The 21,747-nt window shown below is 43.2% G+C and overlaps 1 protein-coding gene across 1 annotated transcript in view; it reads left to right on the forward strand.

The window, feature by feature from the left end:
- The window catches only part of LOC306825275 (unconventional myosin-IXAa-like), a 124,949-nt gene extending 103,320 nt beyond the window's left edge, over positions 1–21,629 (forward strand). The window contains exons 16-46 of the mRNA XM_079345908.1: positions 1,201–1,276; positions 1,476–1,613; positions 2,101–2,140; positions 2,237–2,359; positions 2,740–2,820; positions 3,119–3,229; positions 3,320–3,442; positions 3,523–3,672; positions 4,825–5,126; positions 5,604–5,904; positions 6,029–6,888; positions 7,489–7,573; positions 8,267–8,467; positions 9,577–9,674; positions 9,894–9,997; positions 10,130–10,350; positions 11,126–11,242; positions 11,430–11,618; positions 11,738–11,785; positions 11,870–11,981; positions 13,037–13,098; positions 13,986–14,178; positions 14,405–14,533; positions 14,657–14,762; positions 14,968–15,099; positions 15,268–15,391; positions 16,380–16,433; positions 17,387–17,407; positions 17,656–17,873; positions 18,347–18,489; positions 18,630–21,629. Coding sequence (XP_079202034.1) covers positions 1,201–1,276; positions 1,476–1,613; positions 2,101–2,140; positions 2,237–2,359; positions 2,740–2,820; positions 3,119–3,229; positions 3,320–3,442; positions 3,523–3,672; positions 4,825–5,126; positions 5,604–5,904; positions 6,029–6,888; positions 7,489–7,573; positions 8,267–8,467; positions 9,577–9,674; positions 9,894–9,997; positions 10,130–10,350; positions 11,126–11,242; positions 11,430–11,618; positions 11,738–11,785; positions 11,870–11,981; positions 13,037–13,098; positions 13,986–14,178; positions 14,405–14,533; positions 14,657–14,762; positions 14,968–15,099; positions 15,268–15,391; positions 16,380–16,433; positions 17,387–17,407; positions 17,656–17,873; positions 18,347–18,489; positions 18,630–19,018 — 5,051 coding nt within the window. The 3' untranslated portion in view covers positions 19,019–21,629. The remainder of the gene's footprint in view (positions 1–1,200; positions 1,277–1,475; positions 1,614–2,100; positions 2,141–2,236; positions 2,360–2,739; positions 2,821–3,118; positions 3,230–3,319; positions 3,443–3,522; positions 3,673–4,824; positions 5,127–5,603; positions 5,905–6,028; positions 6,889–7,488; positions 7,574–8,266; positions 8,468–9,576; positions 9,675–9,893; positions 9,998–10,129; positions 10,351–11,125; positions 11,243–11,429; positions 11,619–11,737; positions 11,786–11,869; positions 11,982–13,036; positions 13,099–13,985; positions 14,179–14,404; positions 14,534–14,656; positions 14,763–14,967; positions 15,100–15,267; positions 15,392–16,379; positions 16,434–17,386; positions 17,408–17,655; positions 17,874–18,346; positions 18,490–18,629) is intronic.
- Positions 21,630–21,747: the final 118 nt, after the last annotated feature.

The raw sequence follows: 21,747 nt of genomic DNA on the forward strand, positions 1-21,747 counted from the left end.
TGTGGTCAGGTTGAGAATAATGGATCTGGTATGATTATTTGCCTCAGTGAGCTGCTTCTATTAGAGTTGTTAATAAGACATGGAGATCAGATATATGTGGGTCATTGTGAGCTCTGGTCGGACTCGGTCACAGCAGCAGAGCTCATAGACGGCATGTTTCCCACGCACGAGCGATCGCACCAATCAATGAGCTCCGTGTGGAGCTGCAGGGTTTAATGAGTCTCTGCACGTCCTTTACCACACACTTAGCTTCTGATGTGCTTTATACATCGGCCCAGGTGTGTCTTAATGTGGCTTCATGTGCGCTAACACGAGGGTGTGTGTGTGTGTGTGTGTGTGTGTGTGTCATGTGTCATTATGCTTTAACGCAGCTCTTTGCTTTATAGAATAACTCCAGAGGGATTTCACAGCTGCCAGCACTGAAATTGATTTCAAGGGAAATTTCTTTGAGAATTCCCCAAAGAATTTCCTCTGTTAAAGGGAAAGTCCGCTGATTTTACACATTTACATCAGCGTGATATGGCTGGATCCCAAACTTTCAACTCTACACTCACAGACTTTGAGGCCTAGTCCTAGTGTGCTCGCTTAGTGTTTTCTCACTGTTGAAATGTCAAGTTGAGATGTGGACCTACAATGCAAAATGACATACTGTACTCTCCATGAGTCAGCATTTCTGCAGACTTTCCCATAGGACTTAATCAAAGTTGGTGTTTAAATAAAGAAGATATTTACAGGAGCTGGTCAGCACATGTACGATATGTCATCAGAGCCATGCTGACTGTTTCCTCTTGTTTCTGCTCGGCTAAGCTAAGTAGCTTCTGGCTGACTCCTGGTATCTTTATATGAACCAGTTCTGTGAAATAAGTCACGCCACTGTATAATCAGTGAGTTCAGGCTTTTACAAGAGAAAACCACAAATGTAAACTGGAGCTCATTAGCTGCTTGTTTCCTTATATAATGTCTCCATAGGCATTTATTGTTCCTGTGCCAAAACCACTAATGCACACAAACACACAAAGCACTGATAATTAAAACATTCAGGTCTCACGAAGTTTAGGTTTTTTTATTTGTGGGTGGAGATAAATATTTTGCTGAGAATTCCTATAAGGGATGTTCAAGGTGAAGTCTCCTTCTCTTTCATCTGTTTCCTCTCCCCGTCTTTTCTTCTCTCCTCTCCTTCCATCTCCTTGTGCCATCCAGGTATCACTCGCAAAAATCCTCGCACTCCTCTGTCAGATCTTCAAGGCACCAACGCCCTGAATGAAAAGGCCAGCTGGTGAGCACGACACGACACAAATATATTTTGAATAAGGTGATAGGGATTTGGTCAAGCACACTCCCTCCCTTGAAATCTCTCACCTCTTTGTCTCTCTCTCTCGCTCTCTCTCGCGCTCTCTCTCTCTCTCTCTCTCTCTCTCTCTCTCTCTCTCTCTCTCTCTCTCTCTCTCTCTCTCTCCCTCCCTCCTTCTCCGCAGGGATGGCTTTGGTGTTGGCTGTAACGGTCGCAGGTCTGGTCGTCTGTCTTCGTCAGGAAGTCCCGCCCTGGAAGAAGAAGGGATCTTCATCCACTCGACCAGCAGCAAACTTCTGGAGAGAGCTCAGGGCATACTAATGTGAGCCTCACACACACATCAACATCTGCACACACACACACGTGATTCTGTTTTTGTACCACTGGTATTTCTTTAATCGACTTGTCCAGAAACTATTGACCTCAATCTGTTGATCTGAGCCGATAAACTTTGAGATCAGGACAACTGTTGTGCGTAAGGATCAAATAAAATATCCCACTATTGTTCGTTGTCTATCAGCTGATGACAATGTAAATGCACACAAGCAACTGTCTTTGCAGCCAATGCAAAATGCATTTCACTTTTATCAGGATATTGTTTTGTAGCTAAAGGCTGAGCTTATTCGCACATTTAAAGTAAAATAATGTAAGGGAATTTTTCATACCTACCCTTCATATGGAGTCTCCTGTCAAGTGCATCAGTTTTACATTTAAATAGGTAACAAACCGAAGGTGTGTATGTTCTTTCTTAACGGGTGCTGTGGATATCCTCCACTATAAAATCTGAAAATGATCATTCTCACTTGCAGGAGAAACAAAAACTGCAAAATCAAGCCCACACTTCCCAAGGTAAGACACAGAAGTATGACACCTTCATGCACACCTCAAAGAGCTCGAGAAGAGAGTAGACATAGACCTCACAGAGTGTGCTCCTGTTCATTTCAGCACTTGCTGGATGTGAAGTCTCTGCGCTACCTGAGCAGTGTGACGCTTCATGACCGCATCACCAAGTCTCTGCTTCACCTGCACAAGAAGAAGAAGCCACCCAGCATCAGTGCACAGTTTCAGGTCAGTGCTGCCGTCGCCCTCTGCTGGAAGATCAGCGAATTACAACAACACAAGTGACTCAGCAGCAAATATTATAAACGGGGGTTAAAGTATTTTCTATTCAAGGAGACACTGAGGATGTGTATTTAGAAGATGTACTTACACGTTTATATTTAAATGATATTTTATTAAAAACACATCATGAGCTGAATAAAGGCACATTTTGAATAAGATGCTTTTTAAAAGCACGTTTGTTATTTGCCACTGAAATTCAGTGAAGTGGAAGTAAAGTAACCTAAAATAGAAATTCTCATTTTAGTTCAAAAACTTCTTTCCACAAACTCTTTTTTTCTACAAATTCTTGAGGATGTGATGTCATAGTTTGTTGTGTGTGTCGTCAGGCGTCCCTCAACAAGCTGATGGAGACTCTCGATCAGTCAGAGCCGTACTTCGTCAAATGCATTCGCTCCAACGCTGAGAAGGTAACTCCTGCTCCAGGAGCAGTCACCTCTGAAACTCTGCTTCTCTTCATCACTTAAGGATGACTTCATTTTCATTCACACCTTCTTTCTCTCTCTCTCTCTCTCTCTCTCTCTCTCTCCCTCTCCCTCTCTCTCTCTCTCTCTCTCCTCTCTCTCTCTCTCTCTCTCTCTCTCTCTCTCTCTCTCTCTCTCTCTCTCTCTCTCTCTCTCTCTCTCTCTCTCTCTCTCTCTCTCTCTCTCTCTCTCTCTCTCTCTCTCTCTCTTTCTCTCTCTCTCTCTCTCTCTCTCTGGTGCTCAGCTCCCGCTGCGTTTCAACGACAGCCTGGTGCTCAGGCAGCTCAGATACACAGGAATGCTGGAAACCGTCCGGATCCGACAATCAGGATACAGCATCAAGTACACCTTCCAGGTAACCCTCCCTAACATGTAGCTCTGACAACAATGCTGTGTAGGTGTAGCTGTGTTTTGAGTTCAAAGCTGTTTTTTTGTTTTTTTTCAGGACTTTGTGCATCACTTTCATGTGCTGCTGCCTCGAGGCACGAATCCAACCAAGTCAGGCATCAGGGAGTTTTTCAGACAGATCCACCTGCCTCCTGCGGGGTATCAAGTGGGAAACACCATGGTACGGATACTGGGAACGTACTTGTTGTTTATTAACTGTAGGACTTAACTTAAAGTAACATTTGCACATGTATGATGAAGGTGTTCCTGCGAGAGGCGGAGCGTCAGCGTCTTCAGACATCCCTCCACCAGGAAGTCCTACGGCGAATCGTCACGCTGCAGCGCCGCTTCAGGGCTGTCCTGGAGAGGAAGCACTTCGTCGACATGAAAAGAGCCACCTGCGTCATCCAGGTGAGACGATGTGGAGGCAAAACGAGGCCTGAGAAGTTTTCATGTTCAGTCAACCCCTGTGTTCCTCTACATCTGACTGGTAATGCATCGTGGATCAATTTAACTATCATGGCTTTTCAGGGTTATCCATCCTCCATTACAGCTTCTTAGCCTCTTGACTGTTTCACTATTATGTGGTTAATAGAGGTGTGTTTACTCCACGGTGATGTAAACGCAGCCTCTCAGACATGAACAGCTTTAATGTCTCAGCAAGAATTTTCCACTGATCATCCTATCGACTGCTGCTTGTTCTCTGGGATGTGACATGTTGTCTTCTCGAGAGATTTTCTTCCATTCCAAAATGAGAAAAAGTTTTTAAAAAAAATCAATCAATTGAAAACATAAAAAGGATTTGTCTTAACCTACAGGTGCACAATTGTGAATTTCCCGAAACCACATGCATCTATAAAGGAGTTAAAAAACCTACATTTAACATCTTAAACAATCAAATCTCACCAACATTATATCTCTTTGTAGTCAAACTATTGACTCCTCATCCAGGGCCAGGCCAGCTTAACAATCATTTAAAAGAACATGTTTAGGACTCTTTAATCTCTCTGTGGAGAACAAGAAGGACAGAAAGAGGAAAAACAATGAAGGGTCTGACGCTGCATTCAGTCGGCTGTGTGTATGTTGTGTCTGGAGGAGTCCTCGGAGGGGAGCTGTCCAAATCTTTGTCAGGCGGAGAGAAAACAAACCCAGTCAGTCTAGAAACAGTGACAACAGTGGCAACTTCCAATAGATACAGTAAACTCAAACACTCAAATCTACCTGGGTGTGTCTGTAATTATTTCTGATCAGAAATATCTCGTTACACTTAATAAGTGACTTTCATCTGACGCGTCGAGATAAACATTTATTTCATGATATTGCTTGAAAAAACGAAGCCTGAAGGAGTCAGGAGGAGAGTCAAAGTGGCTGCCAAGGAAGCAAACACAAGTGTCTAAAAATGCGTCAGGGAGGGATGTGCTGTCTGAAATCTTCAAATATGACAAGTAAAAGTGAAAATCAGTTAACTGGCATGGAAATATAAAAGGTCATTAGCAGCGGGTATTCCCACCTTCCTTTAATCCTCAAACACATTTTTCCTCTTCCTTTTCTGTGACTCTGCAGAGATGGTGGCGATTTTGCCTCCTCAAAGAGTCCTCCATGGACTCGAGTTATGAGGAGGGCGCCGTGGTGTGTCTGCAGGCGGCCTGGAGGAGCTACAGGCAGCGCAGGAGGTTCCTGCAGTGGAGGGACTCCGTCCTCATCATACAGAGGAGCTGGAGGTGCTGCAGGCATCGCAGAGCTCTGGCGGCTGTAACAGTTCAAGCCACCTGGAGAGGATTCAGGGAGAGGAGGAGATACTGTTGCGTGTACAGGACGGTGACACAGCTGCAGGCGGTGGGCAGAGGATACCTGGCTCGACTCAGGTGAGCCACAGAGTCCAACCACGAGGGGGGAGTTTGACTAGATGAGGAATGAATTTAATAGTTTACATTTATATATCAAGATTGTAATCATGTATCATTTTGTTCATCATACTAACAAAAGCTCCAAAATCAGTAAATGTGTAGAAACACAGTGGATCATTTTATGGCTACAGAGCAAGATCATACCTTCAGAATTTTGTAAAAGCTCCAAAAAAAAAAAGAAAAGAAAATTATTGGACTGATATCAGATGACCAAACACTCCAATTACACGCTGTGTCTGAGTTTCCATTCACACTGATAAAGGTCAGTCCTGTTTTCATTATTATTCCTGCTGCCAAACAAAAGATTACAAGTGCAGGTGTAAGTCTAAATCTGTAGAAAATAACTTGTTTAAACCAAGTTGTGCAGAATAATATTTTTTTGTGTGGAAATGTTGGTAATAACCCTTTTGCATTATTCACTGGTAATGTCTTCAGGTTCAGGGAACTGAAGGAGCAGCATGAACGACTCAGTCAACAGAGTCCTCCAGCAGAGATGGATGAAGGAACCATGGAGGACCTCACGTCGTCGATACAGGAGGTTTGTGTCCAGGACATCTCGGTAGAACTCCCCGAAGACTCTCAACCCGTCCTGTTTGACGTGGGAGAGACGGAGAAAGAGGAGGACTCCGAGCGAAGCAGAGGAACAGACGAGACGAGTCATAAGAACCGATCAAAACGAGAGAGCCGACGGATGAGAGAGCTGGAGCAGGCTCAGTTCAGCTTGGAACTCCTCAAGGTCCGAACCGTCAGCATGGGAGGTCCCGTGCTGGAACGAGACGAGTCATAAGAACCGATCAAAACGAGAGAGCCGACGGATGAGAGAGCTGGAGCAGGCTCAGTTCAGCTTGGAACTCCTCAAGGTCCGAACCGTCAGCATGGGAGGTCCCGTGCTGGAGGACTTGGTCCCAGACAACAGACACTCCCCCCGAGGGTCTCCAGCCAGTCACGGAAGTTTCGAGCTGCTCAATGTGGAAGACATGGAGACTGAAGGCTCGGCAGGCTTTGGTTCCCAGACGACTGCACCTCAAGAGCAACCCCAAACTCAGAATATTCAGATCAGCGCGGGGCTCAGAGATTCCAACTTTAACGAGAAGCCTGCCATGGAGTACCAAGACAAGGAGCCAAGGGCCACGTTTTATATCTCATCTGACCAAAGTCCAGTTCATGAATCCAAATTTGAAAGCCCAAACAAATCCTGCAAAGACAGAAGGGAGTCCACATCGCGGAGGCCTGTGGTGGTGTTGATCAGTATGCAGAAGGAGAGTCCTGTGGAGGAGGGGGAGCTGCTGGCAGCCCAAACCCTGGAAAAAGCTCTGGAGACTGAAGCAGCATCATCCTGTTCAAAAATAACACCCGTCGCAGGCCCGGAGGTGTCGTCAAAGGTGGAAAAACCTCATGGGATCTCTACCAAGGCGAAGAAAGGTGCATCAGAGAAAGTCAGATCTTCAGTGGCATCTACAGACGTAGTAACAAGGATTAGCTCCTCAGAGGTGGACGTCCAGTTCGCCCTGGGACCAAAAGACGGCGTCCCGGCTGTTCTACCAAAGCAGCAGGAGAGGAAGGCGTCCAGGCCGGCGAAGGAGTCTCCCAGTCCCGTCCTGGAAACCAAACCTCCGAAAGCTCAGAAGAAGAGCTCAGCCCAAACTGTGATTGTGAACATGGTGGAGAAACCCTCCAACTCGGTGTTTTCCCCGCCCAGACGCAAACTGCCCTTCTCCAAGTAAGTGACTCGCTGTACTAAAAGTTCAGGTGGCTGTATGTGCACCAAAACATGATTAAAAGAAACAGTAAAATGAAGAATATGATAAAAGTGCTCAAGGATCCCTCAATCAGAGCATATAGGAGATGGAAGTCTTAGCCAATAAGAGAGGAAATTCTAATTTTCATAGAGCTATAGTAATAGACCCACCATACACACATGGACATGAATTACATGTCACAGTGATGGCTTGAACATGAAAGAGTTCTTGAGCAGTTAGGGTTTTGGTGACTTGCTGAAGGGTCCGCCAACTCTCCAGTTCCCAACCCAAGTCCCTACAGGCTGATCTAAAAAGCTCCAGAAAGAATTCTTTGCTGGTATTGGTAAAGGGTTGTCTTCAAAGAATTTCCACTAAGAAAAACTGGATCAATAAGCATGATGGACGTGTTAATGTGACTGATTGTGGATAAATTTTACCCATTTTAAAAGCGGTGAATGAAGGCTCGTGTGAAATGTGTTTATGTTATTTTTTAGGGCTGATGCCTGACTTGGTTTATCACTGCTGAAAGTGATTTGGGCTTTTTAGAAAGCTCTTAATGTCTGTTTATTTTTGTGATGCAGGTCAGATAAAGATTTGGTGAACCAGGAAAGATCTCTGGCCATGTTTAGAGACGACTCCAAAACACCAGGCTCCAGAAACAGAGAGGTGAGACACACACACACACACACACACACACACACACACACACACACACACACACACACACACACACGTGCGCAGACGCTGCATGCACCTTGTTTTAATTTTGATGTGGAGGTTTGCGTTGTACACAAGCTCATCGTAGCAGTTTAAATTGTACTCCTTTGTATTGACTACAATGTTCATCATTTAGTATTGTGGGTACTAAAAACTGCAGAATCAGATCAGACGCTCACAAATACAAAAACTTTGATTCTCTCTGCGCTGACAAATACAGAGAATATAAACATACAGAATTAAAACCAGTAAAGGTTCAGTACAAAATGGCACAGGTTCAGCTGATGGACATGAAAAAAAGCTGCAGAAATATAGAACTGAGTTGTTTTAAAGACATTTTTCAATTAGAATGTAAATTGCTTTACACAAAGGTCATATGTTTTCTTATTTGCATAAACAGATTTCTTTGTTTCATGAACATCTGTTTGACTGTTTTTAATTGTTGCTGAAAATGGAAATAAATGATTCTTTATTTGGTTTGGTTTTGCACAAGATTCGGTTTAGTGCAGCTTCAGCCTTCCCTCATGGATTTGAACAAGCACACACACACACACACACACACACACACACACACACACACACACACACACACACACAGATGTTAGCGGCTGACCTTATGTTCCTGTGGTTACCTGGAAGCAGGTGGGTCGCCCCGGCCCCAAAAAGAAAGCCCGAATGTCCCGGACGCGCTCCGACTTTCTCACCCGCTGTAACTCTGAGGGGGCAACCCAGTCTGACGACGACGATGAATACTACGTCCCCGCCCACTCCCACACGCTGCCCCCCTCCCTGACTCCCTCACGTGCACACCCTGAGGCCGACTGTCACAGTGACTCCGAGATGGTAAAACACCTGATCTCCGGAGGTCCCTTGGCCTCCAAGCAACAAACTGTTTCCTGTACGCTCTCAGGCCGCCTCCCCCCTCCATCCTCCTCTGAGGTGAACAAGGCTAAAGGGGGAGGAGCCTCTAACACTTCTAACCCACACTATCGTCGTTCTGTTGACCTCTTTTGGACTGTCTGCCCGCTGAGCTGCAGTCCAATGTTTCTTCGCCTCACTCTAAGAGACGCAGTCACCTCCGCTGGTCTGAACGAACAAATGCACGTTAACTCAGCTTTTTATGATCTCTTCATGCAGGGATATTAATGTATTTTGGAGTTTAATCTAGTATCTTTACTGTAGTGATACCATGATAGACTCAGAACATGTTTTGTGCACATTTATTGCTGCCTTTGTTAAAAAATAACACAATTTTTCGGCACAACACGAGGTAAAATATCATTTTGGTTTTGTCAACCTTCAGGATTTACATATTGTATGATCAAATGTAGTGTTGATCAAGTCATCAGATTGATTTGAGCAGTAAGAAGAAAACTTCTCACTTTTATTCTTCTTGAAGGTAAATATAAAGATTCAAACTCCAAATGTGTGAAGGTATCCCTGTATACTATCTACTCCTTCTTTGACAAGAATGAGATTTTCTCAAGATCTCTTATCTACCGACGTGTCCTGAAAAACGCCCCGCCTCGCGTTCTGCTGCACGCCGTCGTCTGCTGCTGCTGCCACCGCCGCTGCATGCTGGAATAAAAAAAAACAAAAAAACAAGATGAGAAACGTCTCACTAACAACATAACAGGATCTGAGGAGCATGACTTTCCATCTCTCAGTATCTCGACTGTCTAGAATAGTGACTTCACTCATTCTCTTCAGACTGCAGACAGGTGGAGCACCTGAAGATGAATACTAACCTTGATAAACAGTCACTACGCTGATGGATTCACAAAGCTTTTCTCTCTGATTGACATGATGTGTCTTTAGTCTGTAGACGTAGAGAAACTAAACTGTCTAAACAACAAACATTTCTGGTGACAAAAAAAAAACACGTCTTGCAGACGCATATTGAAAGAAATGTTTGATGTATTGTTCTAAACTGTTTCTTCACGTATGTTCAGGGTTCTCACAAAGACCAGAAGAAGATCCATAAGACCATGTCGTCAGGAGACCTGGGCAAGGTGGAGGTGCTCAGGAAAACGTCCAGTCAGGATGGAGGGTAAGATTAATACAAAGTGTCTTTTTTTTTTTTTTTTTTTTTTTTTTTACAAAGAAAATGATCACATATATAAGTTCATGTCTTTACGTTGGGATAACATAACATATGTTTTCATAATTTCATTTTTTTCAAAAATGTTCTCTTCATATTGAAGTGTTATACATTTGTGCATCCTCTGATGAAGTGATCGTTAATGAACCTGTTGTGTTTCTGATTTAGGATAATGAGAGGAAAGATGAGATTCTGGAGTAAATCGAAGCACAGTGAGAAGAAACTGTCGAGAGAGAAGCAGGCGAGCAGGAGCGAAGCTGGAGAGACGCATGGTAAAAAAAAAATTTAAAAAAAAAGATGTGTGCTGTATTAAGACAATTCAGTGTAAATGTCCAGAGACAGACGCATACAACACAAAGAGTATTCAAATCCCCCTTCTCCATCTTTGTGTTCCTCCTCCCCAGAAGGCCCCTCTCCTCCTCACAGCCCTGACTTGGAGGCGGCTCCTCCTCGGGAGGTCAGGGACAGTAAGGAGAACAAGGAACCGTCTCCGAAGATGAGGAGACGTCGCAGCCTGAAGATCGGAAGCATCACTCTTGAGCCGGCTCAGTGGCAAAACGACGCGCTGCACATACTGACGTCTGCACACGACTACCGCAGCATGAACGACTTCCTCATGAAGAAGGTGAGGGCACGCCTGTCTCTGGATACACTCAGCAGGAATAAACACAAACACAAACACACACACACACACACACACACTTACGATTTCTTTTACGAAGTCTCTTTAAAGCAAATGTTTGTTTTTATAAAATGTCAGACTGAACTTGATGAATCACATCTAGTAGAATCTGATTTGTAAACACTTCTATTAAACTTTAACACTGAGTTTCTCCAGAGCGCTCACCATGACTCGATGGTATGATATTACTGTGATCAGTTACAAAATCGTGCATAATATTTATGTTGTCTGCAATTAAATATTACAATGCAGCGCCATCTTCTTGAAAAATAATTAGTTGTGAGGCGTAAGTCCTCGAGACTGTGCGGCTCAGACTTGATTACGACCTGTGGCTCCTTTCCCACATGTTGTTCCTCACTTTCTCTCTCCCTGGTTTCTCACTCTATCCACTGTCCTGTCTCTGAAAAAAGGCATACAATGCCTAAAAAAAAATAGCCTAGTGGTTTTGTAGTGCGACCCATGTACAGAGGCATGAGTCCTCTGTGCTGCACCATGGGTTTAATCCCACCTCAGCCCTATACTGCATGTCGTACCCCACTTTCTGTTCGCCCAACATTTCCTCTCTCTCTTCACCTGTCCTATCCAATAAAGGCAAAAATGATCTAAAAAAAATCTTTCCAATTATTTTCATGATTATTGGTTGTTCATCATCCTCATTTGTTGACATGACTTCTTGAGCTGAGCTGACGTTGACTTGAACGGCATTTTATCCCTCCAGATTGCCGACCTCGAGTCTGTAGATGGAAAGAATGACACCATGGTGGACGTCGTCTTCAAGAAGGCGCTGAAGGAGTTCAGGATCAACATCTTCAACTCCTATTCCACGGCTCTGGCAGTAAGTCCTCGCTGCTGTTTCCCGTTATCTTCTTCTCCACTCTGCTTAAAGCAGCAGAAATTCTCTGCTGAGCTGTTCACCAGCAGGGCGGACGTCAGCCTCTGCACACCACATGAGGATGACTTTGTCATTGGGAACACAAAGAGCGCTGACCATTCTGACAAATCTCTTTTCTCCCAACCACAAGATGGATGACGGGAAGAGTATCCGTTACAAGGATCTGTACGCGCTGTTCGAGCACATCCTGGAGAAGTCGATGCGTCTGGAGCAGAGGGACTGGAGCGAGTCCCCGGTGAAGGTGTGGGTCAACACCTTCAAGGTGTTCCTGGACGAGTTCATGACCGAATACAAGCCCATGGAAGGAACGATCGGCAGGGTGAGAAAGTTAAAGTCACAACAGCACCATGAATTCAAAGATAATAGACAGTATTGTGTGAATTGTCGGCTGCAGATTACCAGGAGCTGTTTGTAACTGGTTTGTTTTTTCTCCTAAAGGCTCCTAAACGTGAACGCAAGAAGTCGAGGAAGAAAGAAACTGACATTGTGAGTATTACGTTTAAAACACATCAGTTAAGTGAAGCTTATTTATTGGGCTGAATTGACTGGTGACTCTGCTGCCCCCTGCAGGTGGAAGAACACAACGGCCACATCTTTAAGTCCACACAGTACAGCATCCCCACATACTGCGAGTTCTGCTCCTCTCTCATCTGGATGATGGACCGAGCCTGCGTCTGCAAACGTGAGGACGGGACACACATAAACACACACACACACACACGCACACACACACACACAAACGTAACTAATATATAAGGAGTCAGTTTGATTTCATCCACTTGTCTGTTCAACCTTTTGCACCACAAAAATAACAACAAATAAATGTTTATTTTACTTTACTGCACTGAAGAAAAAAACATTATAGAACAATTACAAGCACTATGTAATGATCATATGGTAAAATCTACTTGGACCGACATTATTAATAATAATTGGCACAATGTAACATACAGTAGATCAATAGATAGAAGAGGTGACATCAATGTTTGTCAGACGAACGTAACGAGGTGGGCCGGGAATTCCAAAGGATCAGTGCTGTGGCCTCAAACACCACAAGTCTTAAAATGTGTCTCTGGGACAGACAGCAGGTGGAGGGTGTTTGACCTTAGCCAACGACCCAGAGGGGCCCTGCTGATGTTAAACATGAAAAACAGACAAACAATTAAAGTTGTCCAAGTTGTCCAAGCAAAAATGTAGGGAGTTGAGTTTGGAACTGGAGGGTCGCTGGTTCAAATCCCGGTGGTGCCAGTTGGCTTACATCTTCTCCAGTACTAAAAATGCACCCACAAAGAAAGCAGCATGAAGATCTGTCTAATATGAAACACAGACATACAGCAGTATCCAATGTGCTAATGTTCTTCTAACTCACTTACCCACAGGCACTCACGCCTGTGTGCTAAGTTTTTATTTCCACCCACACAGCACATTACACCCCATCCCACACACACATTCACGTTACACTCTAATACTCACAAACTCGCACACTTCCACAGCCTCCCTGAGTGTCCGAAAAATTGGATTAAACATCGGGCACCTTTCATAAATCCATCTTCGATCTAGTTACTGTCTCCATCACTCTCAGAGCGCAGCAGACATCACATCCGACTCTCTCCCGCCGCCGCCTCGACGTTCACCCGAGTCTGCGAGGTCGTGTCCTAACGCAGCTGCCGGTGTTGTTGCTGCAGTCGTGTAAACGCCGGAGCATCAGTGTGACTGTGTTGTTCTGTGTTGTTGCAGTGTGTCGCTACGCCTGCCACAGGAAGTGCTGCTCCAAGATGACTACCAAGTGCAGCAAAAAGGTAGGAGGAGATGTTTTTGTCTGTTCTGAAAACGGGAAAAAAAATTGATTATTTCATTAGGAATTAAAGATATCCTGTATCAGGATGCTGTAATATCACACGGACAACAAAGAATATAAATCACTGAAATGGTAGGATAATATCATGTTTTTGTTACCGTATCATTTTGATTTGAGCAAATCAAGACATTATTAGGTGTGAATAATGTAAACATCTTATAATTCCTTATTAATATTGCCAACATAAATGTAAGAGAAGAAGACGAGAGCACTAAAAGAAAAGAAAAAAAACTCCAATGAGGACCAGATTTCACGCTGTCTGCCAAACAGAGTCGACCAAACACTTCAAATCTGTGCGCATGTGAATGTGTGTGTCCATGTTGTGTGAGTGTGTGTAACTCAGAGTGTTTGTGGAGTGACTGGAAGTGTTGGGTTGAGCCCCTGAAAGGCGTCGCATGTTTTTGTGTAAGGTATAGAGAGGATTATTAGCAGGACAAAGCCCTGTTTTTTTCCATTAATCCTCCATTACTCCACCCATGATTATTATGGTACAATAGATTACATAGCTTTAGTCTTTTTGGCTAAACTGAAAATGTTTTGTTACTGCTGCATGTTTAGTATAGACTGGACTCTACTCGCCTCCCTCTGCCTCATTTGTAGTTTTTCTGACTATAAAAGTTTTAGCTAGCACCCTGTGCCTAGTTATTTCTTGTTCATGTCGCAACTACAGCAAGGACTACTCAGAGGTTTAGGTCCAACACGATCATTTGGATTGGTACAGTATGCCCTGAAGCTATCAGTGGCTAATATTAGCAAATGTATGGTTAATAAATATGTTGTATGCCAGCATGAACGTAACATGTTTGTGTTTTTGTTTTCTTAAACCAGTACGATCCGGAGCTGTCGTCTCGGCAGTTTGGCGTGGAGTTGTCCCGTCTGACCAGCGAGGAGCGAACTGTGCCCCAGCTGGTGGAGAAACTCATCAACTACATCGAGATGCATGGACTCTACACAGAGGGCATCTACAGGAAGTCCGGCTCCACCAATAAGATCAAAGAACTCCGACAGGGGCTGGACACAGGTGAGATTTACACACAGGTGTTTCACACATCAGTTTATCTGTGTTACTCCTCCTTACAACGGGGCCCTTGTGTTTGGTTTCTGATATTTTTACCGACCGGTTTACCTGAAAATCAGTGTTTCTGATAAGTCTCTTTTTTGACCTTTAACACTACGAATAAATATTGTCAGAGAAAGAGGAAAAATGAGGGGAATGAATTATCCTGAGCCTGGTATCTCTGTTTCAGATGTGGACAGCGTGAACCTAGACGACTACAACATCCACGTCATCGCAAGTGTTCTCAAACAGTGGCTCCGTGACCTGCCCAGCCCTCTCATGACGTTTGAGCTGTACGAGGAGTTCCTCAGGGCCATGGGTGAGCTCATAATTAACCCCCTTCACTGGCTCGGTTCGGCTCCTCCAGCTGAGAGTCATTTCAAAGAGGTGAAGTGTGACTCAGCCTGATGGCGTGCACTTGTTTGTTTTTTTTTCTTTTCAGGTCAGCCAGACAAGCGGGAGGTGATCCGAGGAGTGTATTCTGTGATCGACCAGCTCAGCAGGACGCACCTCAGTACACTGGAACGCCTCATCTTCCATCTGGTCAGGTGAGGGTTGAGAAAATAATCAACACACAGCCTCAAGCAGGACAACCCGTGTCTGGTTGGGTTTTGAAGTAGATCTTAAGAATATGTAGGAGTTTTTTTGCAGTCACATGGCAACCTGCGTGTTGTTTTTGTTAAGAATGGTTTTCATAGTCTGAGACAGAATCAACATCAGGATTAAAAGGATTATTTTTATGGTGTGTTTCAGGATTGCCTTGCAGGAAGATACCAACAGGATGTCAGCCAACGCCCTCGCGATTGTGTTTGCCCCCTGCATCCTCCGCTGCCCAGACACCATCGACCCACTGCAGAGCGTCCAAGACATCAGCAAGACCACAGCGTACGTCCACTGACCTGAGAGATCTCCTTCAAATTAAAGGAAATAGAAACTGCAAAAAGAATGCTACAACCTCCTACACTGTTAAATTTGTGAATTAGAATTGTATAAACTTCACTGTATTGTGTTGCTCTTGTTTTTACTCAAGTCACATAATTTTTTTATTTTTAGGTGTGTGGAGCTGATCATCAACGAACAGATGAGCAAGTACAGAGCTCGTCTGAAGGACATCAGCAGTCTAGAGTTTGCCGAAAGCAAAGCCAAGAGCAGACTGACCCACATCAGGAAGTCCATGGTGAGAGCTATCAAATAGCAGAGCCGTTGCTCCTGAGGCTCCTGTGTCAAGCTTACTTATTCTTAAATCTTAGCATCAACAATCCTAATTGTGTGACACTGACATGGATGTTTTTCTATTCGTTCCTTTTCACTCATCATTGAAATTGTGACACTACAATGTTTCAGCTCTGTGAGCAGCTGGCATGGTTTCCACACAGCCATGACAGGAGTTCATTCCTCTGTGTCTTCTTAACATCTCTCATCAACAGGTTTTGCTGTGTTTTTGTAGCACAAGCAAAAAGCTGACAAAAGCACACACTACAGGGGGTATGCTTGTTAGGATGCACACATTTGAGTCATTAATAAACCGAATTGCTTTTAGCAATGTTGACTAATAGCTTCTTATTATTCACGCATGATTTCTATCTTCTAACTTTCATACCCAATACTCCAAAATATAAATATAATACAGGATTATTACTAGGCATTAAATACCATTAATAAAACTGAACAGAAAAACTACAGATAGACGGAAAAAAATCAAAAAATAGAGAAGACTAAATGCGCAACCTTAATTTTAAATAATCTAGCATTAAAGATTTTACTGTTCTCCCTCAGGACTATTGTGTTAAATTGTCAGTCAGCAGACATTAATCAGACTTGGTGCAGACTTTTTGTGATAACCAATCCTTCCTAATTCTTCCAGCTGTTGGCCTATCCAAAAATACAAAGTGATTTAGGTTTCAATTATTCAAAATATGTTTTACAGTAATTCAAAACGTGGCAAGACATTACAACATATGTTTTTAAAAACTATCGTATGATGAAAAAGTCTTACTTAATGATTAAATCCTAAAACCTTCAATCTTTCAAATGTAATTTAAGATTTAATCTAATTGACTGCATTTGCCTTGCAAATCAGCAGATCCAGACTTACTTGACAACCTTCACCAAACCTTAACCTTAATCTGTCCTTCCTTCCTTCCTTCCTTCCTCCCCCCTTCTAGAAACCAGTACTAATTGCTGTTAGGTTTATGAGCATAACCCGCACTGCCACCCCGGTATGTATGCCCCTACCACTCCATGTGCCAGCCCACCTCCACCAGTCCTGTCCTCCTGTCCATCCGTCCTTCTAAACTGTCCAATCATACTGTCCCAAAACTCGTCAGTTCTGTCTGTCCGCTAATTTAGCTGACATTTTGTTTGTGTATTTGCTATTGAATGTTAGTTGAAAAGTGTCAAAGAATTAATCTAGGACCATGTGATTTTCTTTTTTGAGTTGTTTTAGTCTACAAATGAAACAGGGTGATATGGTATTAGTATGGAACAAAGAAGTGGCTTTGTGTGGACTTTGTTAATCAAAATTTTGCCTTTTCAAAACTTAAATTGGACTTAACTAGCCTCGGCCCTAAATGTGGGGATGAAGTAGTTCATAATGAAATAACGTGCAGAGATTAATTATAACAGCAGCTAACATGTTGCTGGATGCTAAGTGAACTTTCAAATTCCACCTTGAGCTTATGAAATAAGATAAAAAGCTACTCGGAGATGTTTTCTAAGCTAGCTTGGAGCTGCTAGCTTTTTTAGCTTCAAAACGAGCAAGCTTTTGCAGTTGATGACTTCAGAAAGATTAAGTTTATAACGTTGCTTAGTTGTTTGTATCAGAAAAGTTAAATTGTGTTATTTCCTTGGGTTTCCTTTTGCAGAAATCATACCAAGCTAAGAGCCTAGCTTGTTGCTATGAGCATCCCTGTGTTATTATTCACAACGCTGCTATCAAGCTAGCTGTCTTTGTAGTTTCTGGTGGAAAAAGACTATTTTTTTAATTTTAAATTTGTCACAGGCTATACAATTAGGCAAGTTGTTTATCGCTCGACAGTTTAACAGATTCTCCAACTATGTTTTTGTCTTTGCATTCTTGTTTTTTTGCGCTTTGAGAAAGCAGTATTCTCAATTTGCTTTACTGACTGCTTTTTGTTTTGTGTTTTTTGTTCTGCAAATTATTAACATGCAGCCTAACACAGCTAAACTTAAGGTAACCTAACTGTGCGTGTTTGTGTAGCAGATAGAGTAATTTTGTGTAGCTTATGTCTGTGTTGATAATCTGCAAATTTCATAGTTTCTTAGCAGTGGTGTTGTGAGCTATGATCAAAACATCCTCTGTTTAGTTTGTGTGTGTTCAAAACATCCAACTGTGTCTAGCAAACAAGATGTGTGTGCTGTCACAATCAACAAAAAGACCTGAAAAAACTTTGCTCTCCTATTTTTGATGTGAATCCACAGAGCAAAAGTCGTGTTCGACAGAGCAGCACCCACACACCCTCTCCTCCACTCAGCCCGAAGGTGCCCTCTTTGGTGGAGGTTGACACTGCAGGAGGAGGAGGAGGAGGAGGAGGGGGCGAGGATGCAGCAGAGGCTGGGCTAAACGAGCAGCAGCAACAGGCGATTCAACAGGAGGAGCGAATCCTTAGCGAGCAGATCGAGAGTCTTCAGAAAGAGAAGTATGTTGTCGCTGTTGCTTAAATGTTCAAATGTCATAAGAAGTGCCTGCTTCTTGTATAGTCTGTACACAAGCTACCAAAACAATGTAAGAAGCATTTAACTATGTGGACATTAGTGGAGTACATGCAAAAAATGATTTGTGTTGTTTTATCAAACTTTTATAGGTGCTTCAACTAGTTTTAGCTTGCCAAAACTATTCCATTTATTTTAGCTGAGGCATCAGTCCATAATGGGGACACAAAAACTACTTTTCCAGCCTCAGCTTCGTTCAAAAAGCAATAAAACACCTCAGGACACATAAACAAAGTATGCACTACATCATTTATCAGGAGTAAATCACTTTAGCCTTTGCACATTTAAAGGCTTGCTTAAAAGAACTACAAGGGGCAAAAAAAAAGAAAACTAACCTAATAATAAATAAATAGGCCTGTAACCAGTCATTTGTTGTTTCTTTTTGTGCGTGTGTGTGCAGGGAGGAGCTGACGTATGAGATGCTGATCTTGGAGCCTCGGGCGTCAGACGATGAAACTCCTGAATCTGAAGCGTCCATCGGCACAGCAGACAGCTCGGAGAACATCACCATGGAAATGGAGGGAGCCACCTCGGACCCCTTCGGTATGTGTGTGATTTGTTGTCTGCTACGAGGTACTCGCCTCTTACATCAGTGTTGCATCTACATACTTTAACGAAGGTAATTTCCACAGCTGATGTGTTCAATGTGTTGTATTTAACACTGCTGCTGTCTGTCTCCACAGAGCATGGCACTTTTCACTCCAGAAAGTCAGAGGGGAAAAGCAGAAGAGCTCTGCGCCGTCAGCCTGACTCCCAGGATTCTGCAGACTCCACCTCCACCCTTTCCTCTTCCTACCACCCCTCCTCCTCTCTCTCCTCCAATGCCTCTGGTTCTCCTTCCCCTCACTATCGCTTCCGCTCCTCCTCTTCAGGGCCCCTTCTCACCTCCTGTGGTCTGGGGGCCCCACTGGCGGAGGCAGAGGGAAGCCTAAGAGCAGGTAAGACCCGCCACAGGCTCCGACTCAGCCGCAGCTCACCACGCGAGCCCTCAGGGAGCCACAGGAGGGAGTCGGACTACGGCTCGGGGCCTCAGCAGCTGGTTTTGTACGGCAGCAACGAATTCATGGTGTGAAGACGAGGAGGGAAGGAAAATCCAGCTGCCACCTGAGATGAACGAGAAGGAGAGGAGGGAGAGTCCGGGGTGTAAAGAGGCTGGTCATGGGGTGAGGTTTGGTCCCCTCCTCGGTGTCCGCCCCCGCTCCTTTCCTGTTTCAAAAGAAGCGAAGACACAGAGGGAAACAAAAAGTGACAACTAATGTGAACACAGTGAACTGAAAAGATGTGGTCGGCCATGTTTGCTGTCCTTCTGATCTCAGTGCTGTTAGACCCCTGCTGGAGTCCAGGGGGTCGGCTGGGGGAGAGAGAAGAAGAAGAAGAAGAAGAAAAAGACGAGTGATGAGAAGCTTAGAAACCCCCACACCTGCAAAGCCAAATTTTATCGTGCCCCAATCGTTCTTTTCTAGCATGTGGGCAGCCACCCAGAAGAAATGTAGCCATACTGACTGAACTGGCGGACATTTTTGTCTGTAACCAGCGCCAAGCTAAGTCTGCTTTTTCACGTTTACACGGGACACACCAGCCAAGAGGCTGCATGCTACTCCATCACATTTTTCCTATGTCAGTTTGAAGAGACTGTACAGAAATATGTTACATCTGTATGTTACATTATTATTATTATTATAATTATTAATATTATTACGTTACAGAGGAAAAGAGTGTACATAGAAAGAAAAGTCCAGTGCTGCTCCTGGGTCGTTCATTGCTGAGTCATCTCTATTTCCTTATCTCTGTTATGCAAAGTGAAGTGTCTGGAATTCGGTTCCACTTTTGTTCCTGTGTTTTTTTTGTTTCTTTCTTTTTGGACCAGTTTCTTTTTCTCTTTTCCTACTTCACAATGAACAGAGCCAGTTGTACCTTAAAAAAAATAAGAGAAGGAGAAACTGTGGATGTGCACTCACAGTGCTGCGTGTCGTCTGGTGTCACATTTACTTGACCTAAGGAGTCAGAGTCAATCAGCCATAAGTGTATTGTATCAGTTTTTTTTCCCTGCAAGTTTTTTTTTCTTTTTTTATCCAGAAACATCAGTGTTACTACATCAGGACTTGAATTTTTTTTAAATATAAATATATATATTATTGCTGTATTATAGGTGTTGTTATTGATATCAAAGATGTCATGTTTTTGCTGTCAACTTTATTTCATGGTTTATTTTTGCTCAGATGAAAGCCATTATATTCCTTCCTGTCTTTTTTGTGTGTGTGCGTGTGCACTCATGCGTGTGCATGTCTGAATGAATGGGTGAGTCAATCCTGCCACTGTATCAACGCCCACTTTGTGCATGTGTTGGACCCTCTACACACACACACACACACACACACACACACACACACACACTCATTACAGTTTCCTCCTGAAACCTGTTTGTCTTGTAAAGGTGAAAAAGTCTCTTCAGTCATCAAGTGGCACTAAAACAAACTCGACATTCGTCTGAGTTGTATTGCACCTGTTGGGAAACTCATGCACTCACAAACCGTCCATGATGTCCTCTGAGCCATACAGACCACTCCTCCTCCTCCTCTTCTTCTTCTTCTTTGTCTTAATTAATTATGACAATTGAAGATAGCTGACTTCTTTCCCTCTGTCTTTTTCTCCTCCTCCGTCTTGTTCTGCTTTGCTTCCTCTTTCTTTTCTACTTCTTCTTTTTCACCATAATAGCAGCTCTTCCATCATCTCTTTCTCTCCCACCTCTGGCTGTGAAAAGTAGCATTTAATCTACCTGTTAATAAGACAAAAACAAGTAGCAATTTATTCATACCGTCCGTGTGTTTCTGCATATACTTAATCTCTCTGTCCATACATTATCCAAACAGCCAGTGTAATATTCACTTCAATGGCAACGATGTCTCAACACTCAAAGCTATGCTTTTTGCATCTGTGGTCAGATCCTTTTGGCCAATCTTTACTGTAATCTCACAATCAGTGTTAATCTACTTTTTCCTTGCAGCTAGGAGTCTCAGTAAAAGGCTGCTGATCTCAGTTTTCATGCAGGTCTGGAAACTTGCCCAGTGTTGTCTCTTTACAGCAGAAACTATATTCCTGTTAAGAAAAGAAGAACAGTTTCAGAGGCGAGCTGAAAGGACAAAAGTGATTCCAGGTCAAACATCTTCACGCTGGTTTTGGATGGGATGGTCTTCGTACATGGTCTGACAGTCCACATGGCAAAAAATATATTAAAAAAAAAAAAGGAATAAAAAAAAAAGTGAATGTACCCATCACTGGAAGGCATGCTCTGCTTTTCTGGTTGTTTTTGTTCCTCTTTTATACACAGTGTATGTACTATTTATGATCATGCTTTTGGGGTGTACATTGGTTAAAAAGAATCTGTTATAAAAGGTGTTATAAAAGGATATATTATCCTGTGTACGGTTCATTATCTACTATTAAACATGGCAACGTTTTAACAGGCCACACTCAGCCTGTCATGTTTGTGCTACAAAGCAGAAAAAAAAGTGTCTTGTGTGTCTCTTTGTGTGCACCACTCTGGACACGATTATGTAAAAGGTGCAATTTGTGTTATATTTCTTTTTTTTAATGATACAAACATGTCTATGGTTGTGAGAAAAAAAAGACTATGGGGAAAATTCATCTGCTTATTAAAAAAGCAAAACTGCAGCCAAACACAAGTGAGTGGAAGTCTTTCTTTTTTATATAAATGTTATTTTTGTTATTTTTTATTTTCTAACATTGTTCAGTTTCTTTAAAGGTCACACTACTTAAAGCACACTTTGTCATGTTTTTTTG

The sequence above is a fragment of the Symphodus melops genome (assembly GCF_947650265.1).
Source record: "Symphodus melops genome assembly, chromosome: 6".
Lineage (NCBI taxonomy): Eukaryota > Metazoa > Chordata > Actinopteri > Labriformes > Labridae > Symphodus > Symphodus melops.